The sequence below is a fragment of the Sander vitreus genome, chromosome 22, assembly GCF_031162955.1.
Source record: "Sander vitreus isolate 19-12246 chromosome 22, sanVit1, whole genome shotgun sequence".
Taxonomy (NCBI): domain Eukaryota; kingdom Metazoa; phylum Chordata; class Actinopteri; order Perciformes; family Percidae; genus Sander; species Sander vitreus.
This window is the reverse complement of record NC_135876.1, coordinates 5,537,653-5,556,787: the sequence shown is the minus strand read 5'-3', so window position 1 is coordinate 5,556,787 and position 19,135 is coordinate 5,537,653. Positions and strand designations below refer to the sequence as shown.

At 41.6% G+C, this 19,135-nt stretch overlaps 1 protein-coding gene across 1 annotated transcript in view; it reads left to right on the top strand.

Moving 5' to 3' along the window:
- Positions 1–19,135, top strand: part of hecw1a (HECT, C2 and WW domain containing E3 ubiquitin protein ligase 1a) — an 85,784-nt gene that overhangs the window by 49,928 nt on the left and 16,721 nt on the right. The window contains exons 12-15 of the mRNA XM_078281051.1: positions 10,082–10,235; positions 11,788–11,891; positions 14,294–14,400; positions 16,759–16,944. Of these exons, the coding sequence (XP_078137177.1) occupies positions 10,082–10,235; positions 11,788–11,891; positions 14,294–14,400; positions 16,759–16,944 (551 nt within the window). The remainder of the gene's footprint in view (positions 1–10,081; positions 10,236–11,787; positions 11,892–14,293; positions 14,401–16,758; positions 16,945–19,135) is intronic.

Here is a 19,135-nt window from a genome sequence, read left to right as displayed (position 1 = left end):
AAACTTCAATCATCCAAACGAGTCAATGGCAGAATAAGCTGTTTGGCATTGGCAGAGAAGATTGGGCAAATTTTTCATGGGCGCAATCCACATACTCAGCTTTGCTGCTCATCCCAAAAATGCATGTTCCTTACAAATGGGGCACCATTTGAAAGGGAATTAAACCGTCTTTCCAACAGTATAAGATTTATTGCCAAAAAGCATTGTTACCACAGAGAAATAATCTACCAAACGCAAATGTCCTTAGTTTTTGTGCTAAGTTTAGTTGGTTATCTGTAAAGCCCTTCCAAACTGAAGCAGAGTCATTAGCTGATAACTGTTGTTGGTGTGTGTACTCAGAGTACAGTCTTTTAGATCATCCTGATCTGGGCTGACCAACTGCTTATTAGGACTCTTGTAGCTTTACTTAAATACCGGGTAACATTATATTAACTACACACTATGAAGCATTAGGTAAGTATCAGTAAATATTGAATTCATCATACATTACTATGTATCTACATTAATCCTACATATCCTCATCGACATATATTAATACTCATTTGTATGTTATTTATAAACAGTTATAAATGTTTTACTTCTTGATAAATAAGCCCATCTTAAATATGTGTAATGACTATTTTCATGCTTTATGAATGATGGATTCATCCTTTTTAAAGTAAGTCAATGGCCTAGATCGGTAGATTGGGTAAACCCAGCTCGATCTGCCGCCGATTTGATTTTGCCCTGCAGCTCAGGCTGGAAACCTGTAAGTTTTTCTCTCCTGCGGGGACCAATCACAAACTGCCTTATCCACCTGGTGCGCTATTGGCGATGACGATAGAGAAGCGACGGCAAGCAGCTTTTTGTTTACATTCAACATGGCGGCCACTGAAGCGCAGCAACCTGCTGATGCCGCTGTCGCTGCTACGTCACCCGGATCGTTGGTCTGATTGGTTGAACGACTATCCAATTGCGTACAGAGTCATTTGAACTATAACCTCAGTAGAAAATACAGTGCAGACTCCCCAGACTAATGTTCAATCTTAAAAGATTTAACTTGGTCTGGTGATAGCCAGACTACTAGATCGGCACTGCTACTCTCAAATGTTTAAAATATAGGATTTAGTTGAATTTCATAAAAACACTTAAAAACTAGTAAATGCTTTCCAACTATTTTAACTAATCATGACTGGCTGTCTTATTAAGTGTTCCTCACTTTAAATGAGGTCACACAAAACTAGTAACTACCTGGATTAACCATGAATTGCATTTATAAGTGTTTCTAAAACATTTTTTAAAACACTCACTAACCATTAGTGCATATCTACGTCATTATATGTATAAATGCATGCATAAATGTACATACTACATAGTTTGTAAACCATTTACTTACACTTTCTAAATGATCTTAAGATACATTGACAACTCATAAACTGCGTTGTAATAAACATTAATTTAGAAATGGTGAATTCATCATTTATAAAATTAGCTTATTAATCAAGAATAAAGCATTTATAATATAAGCATGTGTGTATTAATATAGGAGCAATGCTTTATAAATAATTAATTTTTACTAATGCTTCATATTGTGCAGTTATTATAAAATGTTACCAATTATGGTAATTGTCCTGCTGCCTCCTTTACCAACGGCATTTGGGTCAGCAAGCCTGAACTGACCGCCCCGTCGGTGCACCCCAGTTGCTTGCTGCTCCATGGTGACCGCAGCGTGGCTACTCCCAGACGGAATCCATCCTTTGTTCCCAAGAACTTAAGGAGTTTGTTCAGGTCGAGGGTTATTCAGCTGGATGCTTTTTGTCGTTCACACCATGCAACGAGGCAAAATTACATCTGCTATGCCCAGTTCGTGCTTTGGCGTGTTATGTTGAACACACATCTCCCATTAGAAGCACTGAATAGCAGTTTGTGTGCTTCAGGGATGGTGTCAGTGCCAGCCCTAGCCATTTTGGTGCCCCAGGCGAGTTAAGTTGTGTTTACTCATCACCACTATGTATTTGTTATGTGCTCAGAAGATAGCTGTGAAATTATTTATTGTTAACATGTTATTTCCCCTGTACACTGTTCACTACGGCAGAAGGTACTTTCCGGTGTGTGCAGGTTAGCGCATGCGTGGTAGGTGTATCAGTTTGTGTGTTGAAGATGGTGGACACGTGAGTCCTAGCTAGCTGTGTACCTAATAAAAGTTTGAACTGAATAAACATGTTTATTACAAGTAACATTGGTAGCAGAGGATGGTTGAAGGATGGCAGCTAGTTATAAAGTTCTGCTGAAGTTTGATGAAGCCAGGCAATACGAGTGTTGGAAAAATGAAGTCAATATCTGGACGAGGATTACCGACCTCGACGAAAAGAAACAAGCCCTTGCTGTTGCCTTGGGGCTTGAGGGGACATCCCGTGAAACAGCGAAGGAAATACCCGCGGAACATTTAGACAGTGAAGACGGTATGGAAACGTTGTTTGCAAAGCTGGACGGCGTGTTCCTAAAGGAGGAAAAGGACCACGCATATGAAGCCCAGGGTTTCCCACAGCACTTTGCAGTTAAGGCGGCCGCCTGCCGCCTTAACTGCAAAGTGCTGCGGGAAAAATGAATTCCAAACCACACAGTTGACAACCTGCAGGTTGAGGCGGTGGAGACAGGCTCGGACATACACGCTGCTATGGACTTGTGTCAGTCTCGCAAGCGGTTTCAGGAAAGTGGCTGCATGTGTCCGACAATGCACAGAACATTAACTGGTACAAGCCTACAGCTGTCCGCGGACACTGTGTGTCAGAGCCTCCTGGATGGTGAACTGAGACTCTGTTACCTGCTTGTCGGTCAACGGTTAATGATCGGTTAACATTTAACTTCATTGTTCTATCTTTTGGAAGACTGGCTGACAAAAATCGCCACTTACTAGCTGATTACTTAGCCTGAGGTAAACGATAGCTATCAGTAAACCGAAGTGTTGCGGTGGCTGGCGTCTGGTGTGCACGCCAGTGTTTGTGTGTGTGCGTGTGTCGGCCCGCCCCCACGAAGCTCCGCCGACATGCAGACAGCAGAGGAGCAGAAGAAAGTAGCTGCACCTTAAAAAAATGAAGACAAACATTTACTCACCATGTGGCAGATAGCCATATAGATATATATAATTTATTAATTATATATTATTATTTAAATTTAATATTTAGTGTTTAATAAAGAATTGTTAAATGTAGTACAGAGTCTGTAGTCTAGACGCTGAGATATTTATGACTGAATCATTGGGATCTGCGATTATTGACACATTATTGCCTGTACCCGTACTGTGTGTGGGGATAAATGGCTGGAAAGCTATATTGATGACCTCACCCAAGATCAAGTGAACCGATTGATGCAAACAGAAACTCCCAGTTGCAGACCATTTTGGTTCGGAGATGGCAATTTGGTATATTCCACAAAAATGTGAAACTACAAGCTGAAATAGGACTGACAAAATACCAAATTGAAACTGAAGTTGTCAAGGTTGACATTCCACTCCTGCTGAGTAAAACGTCCCTTAAAAAGGAAGGGACCATTTTGGAAATGGAAAAGGACAGTGCAGTGATGTTCAAACAATCCATACCTCTTGAATTCACTAGTTCTGGACATTACTGTGTCTACATCAGAGACAGAGAAAGTAAAAAAGGTCCAACTGAAGAGAAAGTCCTAACAGTAACAGAAAATATGTCTCCAGATGAGAAACGCAAAGTCCATAAACAGTTTGGTCATGCGTCAGCAGACAGACTACAGAGGCTCATTCACAGTTCAGGAAATAAGGACAAATGATGCTTTACTGTGTTACAACAAATAGTATATGACTGTGATGTATGCCAGAAGTACAGAAAGACAAAGCCAAAACCTGCTGTGGGGTTGCCCTTAGCTTCGGAATATAACGAGACAGTGGCCATGGCCATCTGCATGAGTTGGAACCAGGTTTATGGTATCTTCACATCATTGACCACTTCACACGTTTCAGCGCTGGAAACATTGTGAAAACAAAGAAGTCATCTGAAATTGTGAACTCATTCATTCACACTTGGATTAGTGTACATGGCGCCCCCCAGAGGGCTGTACAGTGACAATGGTGGAGAATTCAACAACGAAGAGATCAGAGACATGGCTGAAAACTTTAACATTGAGACAAAAACAACAGCAGGATACAGTCCCTGGAGCAACGGACTACTCGAGAGACATAACCAAACACTAACCGAGATCATCCAGAAGGTCAAACGAGAGAATGGATGTGACTGGCACACTGCCCTTGACTGGGCTATCATGGCTAAGAACAGTATGTTGAATGTTCAGGGCTACAGTCCATATCCATTAGTGTTTGGACGGAATCCTATCCTTCCATCTCTGTTAGTTGATAAATGACCTGCTCTAGGGGCTGCCAGTGGCTCAGCGGTAGAGCGGTCGCCTGCCATTCGGAATGTCGAAGTGTCCTTGGGCAAGACACTGAACCGCGAGTTGCCATGCTGCGCCATTGGAGTGTAAATGTGTGTGAGTGTTTATCTGATGAGCAGGTGGCACCTTGTACGGCAGCCTCGGCCACAGTGTGTGAATGTGTGTGAATGGTGAATGGTTCCTGTACTATGTTAAAGCGCTTTGAGTAGTCGTTAAGACTAGAAAAGCGCTATATAAAAACCATTCTAGAGGGTACTACCATGAGTGCTAGAGTAGGAGAACACATTTCAGCTTTACATTCACAGAAGCAGAGTCTTCTGAGCGGATAAGAAGGGCAATACGTAAGCAGCTCAGGCCCACAGATTAAATGTATGTGACAGGAGACAAGGTCTATTACAAAAGAGCAGACTGTCCAGAGTGGAAGTGGACCAGGGATAGTTATTGGTCAGGATGGAGCTGTTGTATTTGTAAGACATGGGGAGATTCTAGTTAGAGTGCACAAATCCAGGCTCTGTAAGGTAAACACACAGGAATCTCAGGATAAGCCAACTGTGCAAGACAGCTGAGAGGCAGCAAGCAACATAGGCAGCTTAAACAATGTAGCAGAAAGCTCAGATAGTGAAGAAAACACAGACAGCAAACAGGGCAACAACAGTGACAGGGGGAAGAATACAGGCGATGTGTTTCATCCTACAATAACACAAACTGAAACAGATCACAATGTTTGTGGTAACTCTGTCTCTTCTGCTGGTGTAAAGTTAAAAACAGGACAGACTGTAACATTTATGAAACCTGATGATGGTCGTCTACAGAGAGCCACGGTTTTAGGCAAGGTTTCTGGAAGGCACAAAAACTGGTTTAATCTACAACATGTTGAACCTGATGGCAGTGATGGGCAAAAGAAGTCAGTTGATATGTCAAGGGTTAATAATCTTAACATTGAATCTGAAATGGAGACTGATGTACTCATAACAAAAGACATTTCATTTGATGCAGCCAAACGGGACGAAATAATGAATTGGTACAAAAACAATGTTGAGGAAGTTGATGATGCAGGTCAAAAGTGTGTATCTACCAGGTGGCTCTGTAGTCTCAAAGAAACTCCTAATGGTATAGTGCCAAAAGCACGACTCATAGCCAGGGGTTTTGAAGAGCTTAATATTCACGAGTTGCAGAAAGATTCCCCAACCTGTGCTTCTGCATCTCTCAGGCTATTATTAGCAGTAATATGTCAAAATAAGTGGCAAGTCCATTATATGGACATTAAGTCTGCTTTCTTACAGGGCATGCAGTTGTCCAGAGAAATCTATGTCCCCCCGAAGCAGGAAAGGAAAATATTCTATGGAAACTAAAGAAATGTGTCTATGGCCTTGCAGATGCATCACTGTATTGGTACAACAAGGTGAAAGAAATAATGCTGAATACAGGTGGCAAAATGTCTCAAGTAGATCCAGCAGTATTTTATTGGTTGGATGAACAATGTAAAGTGACTGGAGTACTCGCAGGTCATGTTGATGACTTTCTTTGGGCAGGCTTAGAAAACTTCAACACTCAACTGAAGTGATCCCCATGCTAAAGTCTGAGTTCCATGTTGGGCGTGAGGAACGTAAAAAATTCTGCTATGTGGGAATGGACTTTGTTAGTAATAATGGTGTAGTCCGTGTACATCAGCATAGTTACATTGAAAACCTACAGCCTATCCAGCTGCAAACAGCACGTGCAGTGCAGAGAGATGCCTCTCTTAATAAGACTGAAAAAGAGCAGCTTAGGTCAAAAATAGGGCAGATACTATGTGTTACAAAACAAACCAGACCAGACATTATGTTTGATGCAAGCAACTTAGCGTCCAATATAAAAGATGCTACAGTCCAGTCTATTCATGAGACAAATAAGGTCCTCAGAAAGCTTAAATCTGAAAAGTTGTCTCTCAGGTTTCAGCATTTGGGAAACAGTGATGCTCTACACGTTATCGTTTTCAGTGATGCTCCTCTTGGAAATCTCCCTGATGGGGGTACACAGGGGGGTACATTGATTGGTCTCATGGGAGAAGGAGGAAAGTTTTCTCCTCTCTGTTGGCAATCTAAGAGAATTAGACGTGTGGTGAGGAGTAATCTGGCAGGGGAAACTGGCCATGTCAGATGGAATAGATGATGTTATTTTTCTGGCTACCCTCTTTTCTGAGCTCACAAGTGGAAATGCTGAACTTAATGCTCCTCCGTTGGACTGTGTGACAGACAATCACTCTCTGTTTGATGCCCTTAAGTCAACAAAACAGGTCACTGAAAAAAGACTAAGGCTGGAAATGAGCAGCATTAAGGAGCTCATACGGAGTAAGAAGATAAAGAAAGTGCTCTGGTCAGACACAAAAACTCAACTCGCTGACTGTCTTACCAAAAAGGTAAGAGGTGTTAAAAGCACTCAGTGAGGGACTGTGGTGCTATTGAAAGCTCATTTAATGACTATGGACACAAAGCTAAGAACAAAAGGACATTTAAAAGCGCTGAACATTGTATTTGCATATGCAACAACAGTTTTATTTTTAAGTTGTAATAGCTATGGCCATTGTTATAAGCTTTTCTAAATATATATATTTCTTTATATTCTCTTGTTTGTTTAAAGTATAGGGAGATTGTTAACATGTTATTTCCCCTCTACACTGTTCACTACAGCAGAAGGTACTTTCCGGTGTGTGCAGGTTAGCGCATGCGTGGTAGGTGTATCAGTTTGTGTGTTGAAGATGGTGGACACATGAGTTCTAGCTAACTGTGTACCTAATAAAAGTTTTAACTGAATAAACATCGTGTTTATTACAAGTAACCGTTATGTCGTCTAACTTAAGCGTTTCTCCACCTGGAATGTTAATAAGCTTAGGAATACCATCAAGAGGAGGAAGATTATGTCCAGGCCTAAAAGAAACAAACATGGTGTGGTATTTTTGCAGGAAACGCATGTCGGCTGTGGTATCTGAAAAATTGTGTGGATCACGGGTGGGATATGTGTTTCATGATGTGGGATTTAGCAGGAGTAGGGGGGTTGCTATATTAAATAGCAAACTTGCAATTTGTTTTAATGAAACTAATTTGGGATAATTCTGGATGAGTTATTGTGCTGGCTGAAATACAAGGGCAAGAACTAATTCTGGCTAATATATATGCTCCTAACGTAAATTATCAGTTTTTTGTTTTTTTTATAGATTTGGTGAGGAAATTACAACCTTTAGGGAACCAAAATATTGTTCTGGGGGGAATTTTAACTTGATAGTGGACTGAGTTCTGGACTACAATGGGGTTGCAGAACTCAGGGCCCCCAGAGTCTCTCTCACACTACAGAGGATTTGTAAGACTCTGGGCTTGGTGGATATTTAGAGAATTTTGAACAAATCTGGAAAAGACAATACATGTTTTTTTCATCAGTGCGCAAGACATATCCTGTGATTTTTTTTTTTTAAGACAAAAGATGGCCAATTACTTCATGTCCTATGGTCGTGTGATAAGTTCCAGGAATTTTGGACTGGGATAGATGATAACCTAGGTCGGATTGCAGGGACCCAGATTCTATTCAGCCCAGGATTGGTTTGTAGGACTAGGTGTTACAATCCCTTAAGAACCAACCTTAGTTGGCCTGGCTATCCTGACATAGGGGCGCTGTTGACCACCATTGGATGTTAACTGGAACACATCTTCAGTTGTGCACCCCAGCGTAATTTGGTGTTTTGGCCTTTTACTCACAATACACCCTCTTCTGAGGCAGGCCCATCACAGGTTGATCAGACCTGGGTGTATGTCCCAGAGCCACTATTGGCCTCTATTGGTGGTTAACCGTTGGCCCAGGAGGGATCCTTTCTCTTCAGCCACAACCAGTGGCTGCTTCTTTCAGCAGCCTCTGCTAGAACCTTTGTTTATGTCCTGTTTGCCTGTCTTTTGACTCCCAGCTCCCTCAGAAGTTTTTCTGTAGAATTGGCCACAAATCCCCTGCATCCCACCTCAACTGCTTGGCGTTCCAGCCTCAATGTTCAGCCTCTGTTGCAAGGTTGTAATATCGTAGTCTTTTACGTTCATGGAGCTCATCTACTGCATCTTTCCAGGGGTCTGTCAGCTCAACGATGAAGACAGGTTGGTGCTGGCAATTTCCGGGGGCAAGGTGAGCTTGCTGCCTAGATTGACAAGCATCTTCCAGTCCCTGGCAGCGCTCAGTGGGCATGAATCTGGTCGTTGGGAATTTGTGAATCTCTTCTCTCCCTCCCGGAGAAAGGACTTTTGCCGGGAGTGTTGGCTGGACATTGTGGGCCAGGGCATTAATAGTTGTTTTTCTGGATTCCAGTTCAGCTGCCAGGCATCTCAGGACTTGGTTGTGCCTACAAGTGTACTAGGAGATGGAGCAATTCTAAGCAGAATAGATTAGCACATAAGAAGTTGGGTCCAAACTAGTTTAATAATAGCCAGACAGATTCTTTTAAGAGGATACAGGAACGAAGGGGTGCCGTCAATCCAAGAGTGGGCTTGTGAGATGGCTAGGGTGGCGGCGTTTGAATAGATGTCATACAAACATTTTTTCAGATAGGATGTCTACATGGGTGTGACAAAGTGGGTGATGCACTCACCACTTGTCACTTGTGCTTATGTACATTTTTCCATGTTTATTTTACACACCACTCTCGAGTAAATAACTTTTAGGACAATGGAGTAATTGGGTTCGGTTTGGTCACCTCTTTATAAACTGTTACCATATTGGTCGCCACACCGGAAGACTGCAAGACCGGATTATTTTCTTTACAAAATGGAGAGATAAACTTGTTTTCTCAATCATTTGCCCCTTAGGTTTGGATCCTACCACTAACCAGCTTGTCAGAAAATACCTGAAAGGCCTTGCAATTCAAGGCAGGCATCAGCCTATGCATTTAGGCATTAATTACCCACTCAGGCTTCGTTTTATGATGTTACAGCATTAAAGTAGTGGGAAATGGAAATACATATATTATTAAACTACTGTGTTTAAGTGTAAATGGTAATGAACCACAAATTACTGTCCCTAGATGTATCTCAATAGCTATATGATAATTTGTAATATTTGTAAGTACATTTTATTTGTATACAAATAATGCAATGTGTCCTATTGTTTTTTTTGTTTTTTTTAACCTTTATTTATTCAGGGAAGGTTCACTGAGAGGCAGCCTCTCTTTTGCAGGAACACCCTGATCACATTCACACAGTTACACATTCATACCTGGAAGCTGCCCAGTACAACCACAGTCTGTTCGGCCACTCCACTGGGTTGCTCAAGGGCACCTCAGTGGTGGTAATGAGGGAGGGACAAGCACTGTTCTTTCACTTTCCCCACCCAGATTTTTTTATCCTGTCGGTCTCCCGACCAATAGAGGCGAGCTTGTGACCTCCCGGTCACAAGCTCGCATCTCTAACCTTTGGGCCACCACTGTGTACTTTTGAAAGGAAGCTTCACATCTTGTACATTTTTTAAACTGATCAATAGAAACAAAAAGTTGAAAATATTATGAATATTGGTTGACAATCAGACAATCATTTGTCTTTAGGGTTAAAGACATTCAGAAAACGGTTTGTTTACATCCAATTAACAGTTATGTGATTGACGAACACATTCTTAACAGTGGAATAGAAACTTAGCTAATAACATTTTCTAATTCTCCCCCACCTCTCTGTTGCCACAGACTGGGAAGCTCGTATTGACAGCCATGGCAGAGTATTCTATGTGGACCATGTGAACCGGACCACAACCTGGCAGAGACCAAGCCACAGCAGCAAGTGTAACCCCGGCATCCCCCGCTCAGGATCCACACAGCAAATGGAACAACTCAACAGGAGGTCAGACTGGCAACACATATAGAGAGCTCAAACTATAATGATTATAGTAGACACTCTAGCCTTTATAAATCATGTGACATGTGTTGGCATACTAACACTAATGTTATTTGACAAAATACATCAATATTTTAACTGATCTAGCACATGTGTTTCTTTTTAAGCACTATATGGGTATTTTTCTTATTTAACAACATATTGAAATTGTAAAAACAATGTAGCGTGAATCAATGGCTTACTACATATGTATTGAATGGGGTATTAATTAAAAAAATTGTCTTTTAACCAATTTATAAATCAAAATAATTATTTGTACTCGTGAATGGGGCACCACCTTGTTAAGAGCAGAAGGCGCTCAGATTAAATGGATTAAACTATGATTACACCTAAATGTAATTTAATCACAAATAATATTCCAATCAATAAATATGGCATTTTTATCAGTCTCAGATTGAATGCCGGAAGTTCATAACTACAAATTGACCCAAATTCTGCTCATGAACAAGACAGACAGACACATTTATAAGTAAATGGAAGGGATTTATTAATCACACAATCAGAAGAATAGAGTGGAACAACATTACTATAACTAAGGCAGCAAAAATGAATGAGATATTATTACATTACATGTCATTTAGCTGACGCTTTTATCCAAAGCGACTTACAATTACTATATATGTCAGAGGTTGCACGCCTCTGGAACAACTATGGGTTAAGTGTCTTGCTCAGGGACACGTTGGTTGATGTATCACAGTGGGAATCGAAACCAGATCTTCCACACCAAAGGTGTGTCTTATCCACTGCGCCATCACCACCCAGATATGAACACAGACTACCTGTTGAATTGAAACTATAAGTGATGGGGAAATGTTTGTTTTTTTTAAGAGAAAAACAGAAAACTTAGGAAGAACACTATTAAATAAATTGAACTGAATTTAACCTGACTCAACAGAAGACTCAAAATGAGACATCAACCTGATCAATCAGCATGTCTGATTCACCCTACTTTTGTTGTGTTTGTCACTCCGGCCTGTGGGGGCTATCGTCTCCGATAGCGGCTCACAGAAAGAGCAAGGGTTTTGTCCTCTGACGAGAACACTCCAGCGGCAGTCCGTCGTGAGGAGGAACTTAATGTGGTCTCTTCTGGCTTCTTCTTTTACCCAGCATAGTTTGAACATGGGCAGCGAGACGGCGGCCAGTAGGGCGTCCTTGAAGTCAATTGTTGCGTCAAATCAAGTTTGAATTGCTACCACAATAACCTCAGGCAGCCCAATGGTCATTTGCGTTAAGCCATGTTTCGCTGCTAAGGTTTTGGTCATTAGAACTTCATGCGTTGGTTGAAGCGTTCCATGGGTTAGGGTTAGTTAATCGTCACTTATTACCACTGGTAGTTACCTAATAATGTAATATTGTTACTATGTAACTACCAGGTAAAAACTTGGTAATTAGCAGACTGTAAAAGGAAGGGTTACCCAGTAATATATTTAACAAGCCGAAGAAATAAACAATTTCCATCTTTATACTACTGTAAAAGGACAACTTGTTGTTTCTGCAGGTACCAGAACATCCAAAGGACCATGGCCACAGAGGAGGATGGTGAGAGTCCGAGGTTAGAGCGGAGCGGCAGTACAGAGACTGATTCTGATACTGCTCAGACAGGTACAGTGTTGAGCCTCCTTAGAACTTAAACTGACATCCCTGCTATTTCAGTAAGGGATAATGTAGAGCGAGCCGGTCTTTATAGCAAATACAATCCCAACAGGGTGATGCAGGACCCCGACACGAGGCGTCGCTCTACATTATCCCACTTACTGAATGGCTTCTTACCAAATAAATCAATGATTTGATACAAAAAAAGGATTTAAAAAGGATTTCATTGATTTTAAAACGATTGTATTACTTCCGCTAAAGAAAATAGTCCATTGCCTCTCTACCGTCTTCTACACTGCGTCCATAGCAATGTAAACTCTGTAGCCTACTTAGCCTACTTATAATTCACACAAACTAAACATTTCCATTGGCCGTGAGACAAGGTGAATGGGACTTCTTTGGGAGTATTCATGTTGACGTGTTTGGTGTATCTCCTTGAAAAGCTGCCCGGCTGATTTGGAGTAAAATTTGCCCAAGGAAATTGTGTCCCATGGGCTCATTTGTCTATTCAGTCTTTTTTGAGTGGGTGAAGATAAGATAAGATAAATGTTATTGTCTCATAGGAAATTTGTCTTAGGCAAGAAGTGTCAACAAAAGCTGCATACAAATACATGCATTCATTTTCAATCATACAGTTTGTAGTCTCGCCTTCCTCCACAGCGCTGCGGAGGAGGGTCTGGCTAGTCCACACAGGATTCCGTGATGGGAGAAAAACGTGCTCTGGTTTATTTCCATTTCTTTAAACAAATCACAATCGTCATGGGCGGCACCAACCGCCAGACAAAGCCATGCTAGCGATGCAAAATAGCCTCAGGAAGGAACTTGTTTTGGTGGAACATGTTTACGTTCAAAAGTAGTTTTAGTCGTGCAACAGAAAACTCAGATTGGACAGATAGTCTAGCTAGCTGTCTGGATTTACCCTGCAGAGATCTGAGGAGTTGTTAACCATAGTCCTCAGAAATCCACCGGAGTTTAAAATTCCAACACAAAGAAAGCGGAAGGTGGCGGACATCCGGCAGAAAAGATGTTATGCTTAGCAATGATCTGTCATACAACATTAGCAGATCGCAGAATGCTGTGATTGATCAGAATCAAGTATTCAACCAAGCTGTGCAATAATGCCAACTAAGGAACAGACTAATTAGATAATTTCTTAAGTGAATTAAAGGTAGAAAGCATTAGCGTCAGGAGGACAAAGGGACGACTACTGTTTAAAACTAGCAACAGAGCAGTTAGAATTGTCAGGCTCAGCGAAGATGCACCCCTGTAATGTGCCATACATGGATCTTTGGCATCTTTGTGGTTCTTGGTCTCAGCGTTGTGAGCGAGAGAAATGTACTCATTGCCATTCTCATCCCGTTTTAAAATAAAGGAGTCTCTTGTTAAGTCTCCATTGCCCTCTCTGCCTGGTCTTGCCAGATGTAGCTGTACATTGAACCACACTTTTTGGACCAGTTCGCTCGCTGTGTTCAGAGACAGCACCTCTGAACACCGGAGGAGCCGCAAACCTGTAGCTGAGATAAGGGGGTGGTGGTGGCTTACGTATTTCCCTTTTTTGAGATGGTTTTTAATTACAGATTTAAAAGTGTTTGAGTACGTGTTTTACCGTTGGCGTTTCTAACACATGCATAAAATGATCGCAGCATCTGATTAAGGTTTTCTCCCCTGTAACTGTCAAAGTCTGTTGACATTTCCTTCTGGATTAACAAGTCTTTAAATACTGCCGTAGCCCATAACGAACTCCATTTAGTGTATACTTCATGTTTGTCTTCTTCAATGTTGTTGATTTCTTTGTCATCCATCTCTTTGTGTCTTTTAACCTCTCTTGCTTCTTCTACGCTGTTTTCTGGTTCTCCTTTTCGTTTCTTTACTGGGGACAGTTCAGCCATTAACCACGAATCAACGTTCCATTCTCTCCAAAATTATTAAAATTCATATTAAAACCTTCCGTGGTGTTTTCTGACTTCTTTTTTTTTGCCACAGCTGATAACATAACCAGACTTCTATCTGCTGATGTCCTCCAGAGTGAAGAGAACTGCGTCCATGGCTCTGCTATACAGTACATGGCAACGGTCTTTAATACAGACCGCAGAATGCTGTGATTGACCAATCAGAATCAAGTATTCAACCAAGCCCACTAATGAACAGACTAAAGAGATAATTCCTAAAGTGTTTTGCATGTGTTGATGCATATTTGTGAGACTACTGACCTATTTTCGTTATTTGAAGGATTAAATACCTGGTATTGGTTCTATTTTGTTTTATTGTCATTTACAATTGTTTAACTTCTGATGCAGTACTTTTAAAGGTCAAATGCTACGTATTAGTACATATAATAGCTTAGTCAAAACCTACTTCAGTGCTTAAAAATACTATACAAAGAAAGTAATTTGCATGTTGTCTGTCTACAGGCCCCGCATCCCCTGTCAATCACCAGAAGATCAGCCATCTCCTCCAATCACCTGCTGTAAAGTTTATCACACACCCAGAATTCTTCACTATGCTGCACAGTAACTATGTGAGTGCTACACACACAGAGAACATGGCCTATATAGACGATACGATACGATACAACTTTTATTGTCAGCCAGGGCTGAAATTCTTTTTGCATCCCTGGGTAGCTCATATAAGAAAGAGGACATAGACATACATACAGACATACATAAGATGAATAACAGCAAAGGACATACATGAGACATTACCACAAATGACATAAACACACAAGTAAGGAAACAAAGCATACATGTATAACAACAGAAAATGACATGAACACAGACAAGGTATTGGAGACTTGTAACCCTGAATAAATATTGCACTGGATTTAATGGAGCTGGTTTAACAATAGGATAGATTGATGTATGAAAGAGTTTTTAAGTCTGTTGCGATTGAAAGAATGAACTCTAAAGTGTCTGTTTGAAGGCAGAAGCTGATATTCTCTGTGCAAAACATGTGAGGAGTCATTTGGAATGTTCCTGGCCAGTCTGAGCATACTATTACTGTGAGCTTCCTGGAAGGAGTGTGCTACAGGTAGATATAGTATATTGTGCTAACTACGAGCTATATAGTTTTGCTACAGGTCAGATATATTAACTATATTCAGAATTAAATTACATTTAAATGACAGTACATATACATATCTCTCTGACCATTACTTCTTTTTAATGTGTTAAAATAGTCTATGGTAGGATTAGGGTTTGACCAGTATATATGCTGCCCATGTAGAATCTGATTATTTATTTATTTAAGTTGCATTAAACTACCTGAGCCAGAAAAATGTATAATTGATGATGATAAATTCTTCAACAAACAGTTTAGACCATTGGATTGCAATCATCATACTGAAGGTCGATGACAGTGCAGATGTCCAACTTTCAGGAAAGAACCCTACCTCTGTCTTTACATTGTTTAGTTAAATAACTGCAAACTGCATAAACACTATACTGGCCTCATCTTATTCCAATCTGAAAAGCCATGCTTGGAAACTGTTTGGAAAAGGGCACTTTCAAAAAATACTTGGCAGGAGAGGAATTTAGCACTACGACTACTACTTTGATAAACACTTAAAGCCAACTCCCTTTTAGAGCTAGTTTACCTGTTACGCTCTCATTATTTCCTTCTTCCAAAACAGCCAAGAGTTGAGTTACACAAAAATCATGACGTTGCAGTCCATAATACAGTTACGAGTGGTGATCCGCAGCATCCATTTTGTTTGCTAAAGACCGTACATTTTTACATCAATGCTACTGTCAGCTCCGACATTTGCCACACGCTGCGGTACCACTCCCTCACTTGGGCAAGAGAGGTAACCTTAGAGGCGGCAAAGACTAGAGACTGATTCGTTGAAAACAAAAATACATATAGGCTGAAAATGAACCAGTAGATCGAAAGCTTTGCCTTCTGGCTCATCCCTCTCAACGGTGCGGTATAGGAATGCAATACTGCCTCCTCTGATTCGACTCTCCGGCCAATCTCCAGCTCCATTGTCACCTCACTCGCGAAAAAGACCTCAAGATACTAGAACTCCTTCATTTGGGGTAAAGACTCATTCCCTACCCGGAGTTTGCACTCCATCGGTTTCCTGCTTTGAACCATGGCCTCAGATTTAGAGGTGCTGATCCTCATCCCAGCCGTGAACCGATCCAGTGAGTGCTGAAGCTCATGGGCCGATGATGCCATCAGGACCACATCATCTTCAAAAAGGAGCGATGAGATCCCCAGCTCACCGAACCGCAACCCCTCCCCACCCATCTGAGCTTCGACTATTGGCCGAACCCTCCTTTGGAGCACTTTGCAATAGACTTTACCAGGGAGGCTGAGAAGTGTGATACCCCTGTAATTGGCACACACTCTCTTTTTGAACAGGGAAACCACCACTCCTTAGGCACTGTCCCAGACTTTCATGCAATGTTGAAGAGGCGTGTCAAGACAGCACCTCCACAACCAAAGCTTTCAGCATTTCTGGATAGATATCAGCAATCCAGGCTTATACATTTTTAATACTTAATTATATAAAATCACTGAAACATGTTAGAATATAGAAAAATACGATCATATAGCTCCTGTAGAAGACTTACATTTTGACGTTTGAATGAAGTTTCTACGACAAATGCTACAGAAGTAGAAAGATGCCAGGAAACAGCAACATTATAAAAATGGTTAATAATAGTGTGACTGGTCTGTGTTTGGACCCTTACACAAAGACATGGATAAAACATATATTCAATGCAACATTGAGGAAAGCATACACACACACACACACACAAAACATATACAAATACATGGCCAAAATAAAATAAAAAAAACATGTATTACTGTCAGTAAAACAGTACTTTAACTTTTAAATGTCAAAGTAAACTTGTAGATGTTCTCTCTCCAGGCAGCCTACCGGATGTTCACGAGCAGCAGCTGTGTGAAACACATGATCCTGAAGGTGCGTCGCGATGCCAGGAACTTTGAGCGCTACCAACATAACCGGGACCTGGTGGTTTTCCTCAACAAGTTTGCAGACACTCAGCTGGATCTGCCAAGAGGCTGGGAGATCAAGACTGACCCCCAGGGCAAGGTAGGTGACAGATGTAAAATCACCCTTCAATGGATGGGGATGGATCTTAGTCAGCACTGTGTCATACTTGGTAATGCTAGCAAAGCTAAATGAGCCAAGGGCAAAACAGTGGACTGATACTCATGTTCAGCTGTTTGATTATGTTGTTTTGTGCAGAGAAGGTCACAGTTATCATGTGTACTGTGGCTGAAGTTACATTCTGTATGTTAAAAACAGCCCAGAATATAAAACCCACAAATGCACATACACTGTACAAATGCAATGTAGTTGACATGATCTGTGATATTTGAGATGTAAATGTACGTTCTTTTTTCCTCTTGTTGGTGATAAAAAGCAATTTTGTTTTTTAAACTCTTATTTCAACAATTACAAAATACATACACAAGATATTGGGCCTCATGCAAGAACATTTTCGTATTCTTTTTTGTGATTAACAATTTTTGATTTCTTTTTTAAACAACAGGCAAAACATAAGTTACACTTACGAGGAATTTGCTTTGGTGATTAGTGCAGACAAAAACAAACACATTAAAAATTATTATAAAAAAATACACAATAAATACAGAAACAAATAGCTGTTTAACATAGGAAAAAGGAGGCTGAATGGATTGAGTGCCGAATGTGAAAAAAATATACATATAGTATGTGCAATGGGCAGCTGTATAGTCCAGGATGGAAATGAATGCAAAGTGTATTAACTAGGGGTACAGGGGGGTTAAGAGTCAGTGTCAGGGGGGTTCCGGGGCCTTGTTAATAAGGCTGACTGCAGAGGGGAAGAACTTTTTGTGGGTTTTGGTCCTGCAAGAGGGGAGGGGTTCAAACTGTTGGCATCCAGGGTGAGAGGGATCGGCCACAATCTTTCCTGCCCGCCTCAGCGTCCTGGAGGCGTACAAGTCCTGGAGAGACAGCCGATTGCAGCCAAGCACCTTTTCAGCAGAGTGCATGATACGCTACAGTCTGCCCTTGTCCTCAGCAGTGGCAGCAGTGTGCCAGATGGTGATGGAGCAGGTGAGGATGGAATCACTGATAGCCCTGTAGAAGTGCACCATCATTGTCTTTGGTAGGTTGAACTTCTTCAGCTGCCGCAGGAAGTACATCCTCTGCTGGGCTTTTTTGACTAGGGAGATGATGTTCACCTGGGAGATGATGGAGCCCAGGAAGCAAAAGGACTCCACAGTGTGGAGTCACCCAGGTTTATGGGGACGGGTGGGGCTCCATCCTTCCTAAAGTCCATAACCATCGCAGAGGTTCTTCGCTCTTCAGAGCGTTAAGCTCCAAGTTGTTCTCACTCAGGTCACCAGATGGTCAATCTCCCACCAGTAGGCGGACTCATCCGCACCAAAGATGAGTCCAATGAGAGTGGTGTCGTCCGCGAGGGGAAAGGACACAGCCTTGAGGGGAGCCGGTGCTGATGGTCAGAGAGTCAGAGATGTTTTTCCCCAGCTTCACGTGCTGCTTCTGGTCAGACAGGAAGTCTGTGATTCACCTGCAAGTGGAGTCAGGCTCATGCAGCTGGGACAACTTGTCCTGCAGCAGAGCCGGGAGGATGGTGTTGAAGGCACAGCAGAAGTCCTTACAAACAGGATCCTAGCGTAGGTTTCTGAGGAGTCCAGGTGCCGGAGAATGAAATAAAGAGCTGTGTCGACTGCGACGTCTACAGACCAGTTGGCTCTTTAGGCCACCTTCAGGGTGAGGTTTTTTTTAAACTAAGACTTCTGTCATTTGTCACACTGATAGCGCAATGACAGATCTTGATCAGATGGAAAGATTGTAATCCACCAAAGTTTAGTTTTAAGGAATATTAACCGTTTATTAGCCCAACATCTAAGCTAAAGTTACCCACAATCCATCAGGTGTAACTCACTACGGATCTCATAGTAGCCCAAAATAAAATCGCAGCGTTTAAGGCCGCCCATTGCCATCCCTGAAGACGACAGCGAGGACCAATTGCTCGCTTTTTCACTCTTTCAGTTCGGAACTGATCCATTCTATATTTTATTCTACTTCTTACTATCTCCACAGGCCGCTAACTTTCATGCTTTCGACATTTTTGGCTTCCACAATGTCCTCCAATTGAGCACAAATATCTCTGGCTACATACTGTACATCAGTACAACATGAAACCCTCTCTCCAAGTGTCTACCCCGCCATTAGGTCACCACATTTTCGTATTCTTATCGTAACCTCTTTT